The sequence below is a fragment of the Miscanthus floridulus genome, chromosome 16 (genome assembly GCF_019320115.1).
Source record: "Miscanthus floridulus cultivar M001 chromosome 16, ASM1932011v1, whole genome shotgun sequence".
NCBI classification, from domain to species: Eukaryota; Viridiplantae; Streptophyta; class Magnoliopsida; order Poales; family Poaceae; genus Miscanthus; species Miscanthus floridulus.
Genome location: NC_089595.1, coordinates 116907753 through 116914625, shown reverse-complemented (window position 1 = coordinate 116914625; position 6873 = coordinate 116907753). Strand labels below are relative to the sequence as shown.

The window sequence follows — 6873 nt, the reverse complement described above, 5'->3', positions numbered from 1 at the left end:
ACAGAGATAGAGAGAGAAGGCAGCGGGGCGCCGGAGCTGACCGGATCTGGCGCGCGCGTGCGTACCTGAGTTAGACGGGGCCTGGGACGGCAGCGCCATGGCTGCTGCGGGCGACATCTGCCTGGGATCGGGCGGCGGCGGCGGCTGCAGGGTGGGAAACCCTAGACGAAGGAGAAGGGTGCGTGGAAAGGGGGGAGAGCGAAGGCAGGCGGAAAGGGGGAGGAGGCAGCAGCAGTAGCAGTCGGAGGGAGAGAAATGTTTTTGTGGGCGGAGGAAGGAGAGGGAATGTTTTTGTGCGCCCAAGGGGAACATGGACAATTTCACTAGCCGGTCCCACACCAAACGGCGAAAAACAAACAGAACAAGGACGGAATGGCTTGTAAGGCAAAGAAGTTTAGAGCAGTGGCACCTGTGTGCGGTCACCTTTTTAATGGCTTCTGTGTAATTACAAACTTTCTTAATAACATAACTGTAAAAGCCTCCAAATTAAGATAGTATTAGGCACGGGTCTAACGACTTTGTCAGTGACGCGAGACAAGGATAAGATCGATTGAGGGACAGAGTCCATATGTACACTTTCAAAATTCGGAATTTAATTAACAAGATTTCAACAGCGACAACCGCAGCTTGCATTGATTACGTTGTTGTTGCTAACACTGATATAATCATCAGTCCACGACGTTGTCACTGAAGAGCTTGAACTTGCCAGCATCGAGCGCAAGCTTCCGCACGGACGCCACGGCGCCGATGACGCCGACGCCGGTGAAGACGACCATGATGGCGACGTTGGCCAGGTACACGGGCGAGCGCCTGGGCGGCGCCAGCGCCATGTTGTACATGACGACGGGGAGGATGAAGTCGAGCGGGATGAATCCCACGGCGCCCACCACGCCGACGATGTCGCCGAAGAAGGGCAGCGCGGCGGCCACGAGCGCGCACGCCGCGACGTACGCCGTCCGGAGCGCGACCCGGGGCGCCAGGTTCCGCCGCGAGAACCGGCCGTGCGCTACGTCCGCCGAGTTCTTCTCCATGATCTCGTACGCCACCTGCGAGTACACCAGCGCGATGGCGAGGAGCTGGAGGAGGACGAAGACGACGGCGAGGCCCAGCAGCCACGTCGGCACCAGGGACGGGCCCTCGTCCGGCATCAGGTTCTGCAGCACGTTGGACTGCACCTGGTTGCCGAACGCCCAGTAGCCGGTGATGGCCGGGAGGTAGAAGGTGAAGAACACCACCGCGTAGCACAGCACCAGGGCCTTGGTCATCTTCCCGGCGGCCGGCGGCGCCAGCGTGGCCTGGATTTCTGGCAGGATGCCGTTGCCGAAGACGGAGGCGAGGATGGAGATGGAGAGGAATGCGTTGAAGGTCTTCTCCGACTTGGACGAGCTCAGGGAGTAATCCTTCGTTGGAGGGTTGCTCGACACGCCTGCTCGGATGCAGGCAGCCGAGACGAGGATGGTGTAGGCGAAGCTGAGGATGAGGGAGCCGAGGTTGATGTGCCGCAGCGAGTGGAACGACGGCAGCTGCGAGAGGAAGGCCAGCACCACGGCCACGATGATGATGAAATGGTACAGCTTCAGGGGGCCGTGCGGTGCCAGGTCAGAGTACATTATCTGCATGCGTAAATATATGATGTACAGGAAGGATACAATGAGATATATAGTGAGACTGGAGGTGGGCAGATCTGATTTTATTCAAGGACTGCATGAGGTGGTAGAGAACTGGTCTGGTTCAACCCTGTTTGGGGGTGATTTTAATCTTGTAGCTAATGGTTAGTGTACCAAAAATGGACAGATCTTTTTAAAGATTGGATGAACCATCATGGCTTAGTTGAATTAAAGAATTCCTCTAGATCATTTACTTGGACTAACAACCAGGAACAGCCTATAATGGCTGCAATAGATAAATTTATGTGCAGTAGTAGTTTTGAACAGAACTTTCCCTTAGCTTATGTCATTTCTAAATCCAAGGCTGGTAGTGATCATGTCCCTCTAATCCTGAACTTGGGGATTGAAGAAAAAAAAGAAACCCTATGTTGTTCAGGTTTGAAAAGTGGTGGTTGAGTCACCCTGATTTAAAAAACCTAGTTGCTAAGATTTGGAAAACAGAATGTATATTTACTGATCCAATTGAGGTCTGGCAATTCAAGTTTAGACTGCATAGAAAGAAGGTGAAAGGCTAGGCTAGAAATGTCAATGCAGAGCTTAGAAAACTCAAAAGTGATCTCCTTAAGGAGTATGAAACGCTAGACATCAATTATGAGGCAGGGACCTTGTTACCAGGTCAAAAAACTAGGAAGGAAAACATTTTAAGAGAACTTGAAAATATTTGAAATATGGAGGAGATGAAGGCTAAACCAAGGTCAAGAGAAAGGAGGGTGAAAGGAGATAGGAACACTGCTTACTTTCAGGCAGTAGCCAACCAAAGGAATAGAAAGAAAAGAATTAGTTGTCTTGAGACAAATGAAGGTTTAATTGAAGATAATGAGCTGATCTTGAATCATGCTGTTGTTTTTTTTATAAAAAATTGTTTGGAGCTGAACCTGATAGTGGGGTTAAGTTAGATGAGAATTTCTGGGAGGAAGACGACAAAGTCACTATTCTAGAAAATAATATGTTAGAGGCACCTTTTACTGAAGAAGAAATTAGAACAGCAGTTTTTGATACCTATGCTGATGGGGCCCTGGCCCTGATGGTTTCTCTTTTATGTTTATCAAAAATTTTGGGATTTGATTAAAGATGACTTTATGAAATTGGTCAAAGAGTTTGAATATGGTGGTTTAAATCTTGACAGATTGAACTATGCTTTAACTACATTGATTCCAAAAGAACCTGAGGCAAAACTTCTTAAGAAGTTCAAACCTATTAGTTTGCTCAATTGTAGCTTAAATTTTTTTTTTGGAAAGCTATAATAACAGATTGATCAAGGTGGCTGATAGACTCATCTCTAAGAACCAATCTGTTTTTATTAAGGGAAGGTTCATATTGGAAAGTGTTGTGGCGGCGCATAAAATAATTCATGACATTCATAAAAACAAGGAGAGTGGTGTTATTTTGAAGCTAGACTACGAGAAGGCCTATGATAGGGTCAGCTGGTCTTTTTCTAGAGGAGATGCTAATTTCTAGAGGTTTTGGTAAAACTTGGGTAGGCTGGGTTATGACAGTGGTTAAAGAGGGTTCCCTCTGTGTGAGAATAAATGATGAAAATAGCACTTATTTTAAACCTGGAAAGGGTCTCAGACAGGGTGACCCCCTATCCCCTCTCCTCTTTAATTTGGTGGCAGACATTTTCACTAGGATGCTTGTTAAAGATGCTAGAAATAATTTGATTGTTGGGCTTTTACCCCAAGTGATAGAGGGTGGTGTCATCAGTCTGCAGTATGCAGATGACACTTTTATTGTTTCTGAAGGATGATTTGGAGATGGCCAATAATCTAAAATGGTTGCTTCTTTGTTATGAACAGATGACTGGGATGAGAATTAATTTTGATAAGAGTGACATGTTGACAATAGGAATTGAGGGTGATAGGATGAATGAATATGCTAATTTTCTGCTGTAAAAAAGGGGATTTCCCCATCAAGTATTTGGGGGTCCCCCTCCATTTCACCAATTTGAGAAAAGCAGACTTGCAACCTATTGTGGATAAGATCATCAAAAGGATTGCAGGTTGGAAGGGGAGACTACTCTCCTATGCTGGTAGATTAGTCATTTTAAAAGCCTGTCTAGCCAGCATTCCTATATATCTCATGTCTATTATAAAGTTTCCAAAATGGGCTATTACTATGATTAACTCTCAAATGTCCCACTTCTTGTGGAACAATAATGAGGATTGCCATAAATACCACTTAGCTAATTGACAGCTAGTGGCACAAAAGAAGAATTTAGGTGGGTTTGGAATCCCTGATTTGAGAAACTTGAATATGTCCCTTCTAAGTTCCTGGATCTTTAGGTATAATATTCAATCTGAGTCTATTTGGACAAAGATCATTGATTATAATATAGAACTAATAATCCTAACATTCTTTGCTGTAATGACACTGCAGTATCTCCTTTTTGGAAAGGAGTTATGTGGGCTCTCCAAGCAGCAAGAATGGGTATAAAATGGTAAGTGGGTGATGGCAGGAAAGTTAGGTTTTGGGAGGATCAGTGGTTTGGTAACTCAAGTCTGGCCATCCAGTTTTGGCCATTATATGTAATTAATGAGCATCAAGGTAAGACTATTAGTCAAGTATGGGATGGACAAGTCTTGAGACTAACTTTCAGGAGAAATGTTTCTGAACAGTTGATGGGTATGTGGTATGATTTGCTAAATATAGTTGAAGATTTAAATCTTCAGGATGATAGTGATCGGATAGTTTGGAGTTTTAACTCTAATGGTAAATTTTCAGTCCAATCACTTTATGCAGTTATTAGTCATAGGGGTGTAACTCCTGTTTATGAACATGTAGTTTGGAAACTTAAGATTCCACCAAGAGTACAAATTTTTCTGTGACTCTTGGCCTGAAATAGGATTTTAACTAGAGACAATCTTGCCAAGAGGAGGGAAGTTTATGATAAAACCTATCTTTTTTTAGTGAGCCTGGATGAATCGTCTTTTCTTTAATTGTTGTGTGGCACAAAGGTTGTGGCTATTGATAACCGAGATTCTTGATTTGAGGGGTGAATGGAACTTTGAATTCGTGGCAACTTTATGGATTGCTAATAAAAAACACTTATGCCATAATATTATTTCTTCTGCGGCCCTCTGGGGCCTTTGGAATTTCCATAACAAAATTTGTTTTCAGGGTCTCAAGTGGACAGGGGAAAAAGCGCTGATTATCTGGGTTGCCAGGTTTCTAAGAAGATGGAGCCCGTTGTTCGACCAAGAGTTGGGTTCTTCGGTGGAGCTGATAATCAGAAAGCTGGAATACGAAGCTCTTCAGCCGCCAAGACTTTGCTGGGTTGAGGAGACGCCATCAAGACCGGTGACGTTGGTTTCTCAGTCTTTGGAGCAGGACTCAAGCGTTGTGATTCAGTCTGATCTCTCAATGGCAAACTGTAATAATGTTGCTGGGATTTCTAGGAGTGTTTTAGGCTCGTAGGTCTGTGACAGTTTTAAACCTTGGCGGGCACGCCGATACGCCTTTCTGTAAACGTTTACCAAACGCTTTATGGTAATAAAGCGGGGGAACCCTTTTGTCTAAAAAAAAGATATATAGTGAGACTGAGCCCATCATCGATTGATAATTTGATATATGTTGATGCATGCCTCCAAAAACTAGAATCGAGCCGTATTCAGACACAGTTTATATAGCTGATTTGACACAGAATCATTCAAAGTATCAATCCTTCATTCCTTCTAGCTATGTAAAGCTGACTGACTTTCCCCTGGGATGGCATGGAACCATGGAAGGCAGAAGTCCAAATCCTAGCTAGGTCACCATCAGATGTCGTATGACTCCAAAGCAGCCAGCTCAAAGTCAACTCATCGCTAAACCAGAAATATTGTATTTTTTGTTTCAAAAAATATACTATTTTTTGTTTTCTTTATTCTTCCCGAACTACTAGCATAAACATTAGAGAAATTAGATGACGGCAGCAAATTAACAACTTGGTGCAGACTCAAAGGAAGAAGAAAACATGGATGGACTGATGAAAAAGAAAAGGCCTACCTTGAGGCAGTCGGCGGCAAGCAAGATGCTCCCGGTGGTGACGCCGGCGTTGATGGCGGTCTGCACGCTCACCACCACGTAGAACACCCATCCCGATCCTTAGTTGAAGAAACAGATTAATCAATCGATCACCCCGGCCGGCCGGACCGTCAGTAACTAATAGTCATCTCGATCGGCGGCTGCGTGCGTGCGTGCGTACCGAGGACGTCGGCGGCGAGCTCGCGGAAGCGGATGTGGCGGCGGCCGGCGGCCTCGCAGTGGTGGAGCACCCTGGACACGAGGTAGTAGGCATAGAAGGTGACGGCGAAGACGGCGGTGAGCGCGGCGAGGCCGAGCCCCCAGCCCATGCCCCGGAGCGCGTATGGCAGCGTGAGCACCGTCGGACCCACGATGGCCGTCGTGAGGTGGAACCCCGCGTGCCACCACGTCCCTGCGCCGGCCGGCCGGACCGGACCACCAGACAACAAGCTAAGCTATAAGGTCGGCAGCGAGCAAGCGAAGTACGTGCCGCCGCGAAATCGGCGGCGGCGACGTGAGTGAGATGGATGGATCAAGGATGTGCAGGCAAGCATGGCAAAGCGCCCCGCACCGTACCTTTGGACTCGAGCACGAAGGCGGCGCCGGCGTCGGGAGCGGGCGTTGACTTGGTGGCCCCGTGGTGCGCGCCCACGGCCTCGACGTTGAAGATCGCAGAGGACGGCGTGGCGGCGTGCCCCGTCGCGGGCGACAGCAGGAACGGCGTGCCCCCGGTGCTCGCCATGGCTTTGCCTATGCTTAGCTGCACCGCCGTGCTTGCAGGATCGACCGACTGACTCACTGTCGCAGCTGGGCCGGGTTACTCACCATCGCTTCTTTCATCATCAATACTAAAGACAATAATCCGGATCGATGGATGGACTTCCTGGATTGCTGGAGAAGATGGTGACGAACTGCTGCTGGGTCCGCGCTCGGACAGAGCGTGGGCGTGGCGCACGGGCCGGCGAACCGGGAGAGATGGATGCGTCCACGTCTGCGCTTGCAGTTGGTGTCAGTTACGGATTACAGTTCCATTATACTTACAGCTAATAGCTAGGAGAGGAGGGAGGCCGTCCGGGCGGGCTAGGCGTTGACCCTCCAGCGGCTGAGGCTGGAGGGCACAGATCCACAGCCACAGGCTGGCTCCGAGGTCCGAGCACGCATGGGTTCTCGGACCCAACGTCGAGCCAAACCAAACCTTGGTAAA

General features: G+C 47.9%; 1 protein-coding gene across 1 annotated transcript; it reads right to left on the bottom strand.

Moving 5' to 3' along the window:
* Positions 1–668: 668 nt before the first annotated feature.
* Positions 669–6633, bottom strand: LOC136514386 (probable GABA transporter 2). Its single transcript, XM_066508351.1, has 4 exons — positions 6246–6633; positions 5851–6081; positions 5652–5749; positions 669–1613 (listed from the first exon to the last, which is right to left on the bottom strand). The coding sequence occupies exons 1-4, from the start codon at positions 6409–6411 to the stop codon at positions 669–671; spliced, it is 1440 nt and encodes a 479-aa protein (XP_066364448.1). The 5' UTR covers positions 6412–6633.
* Between the last annotated feature and the right edge of the window lie 240 nt (positions 6634–6873).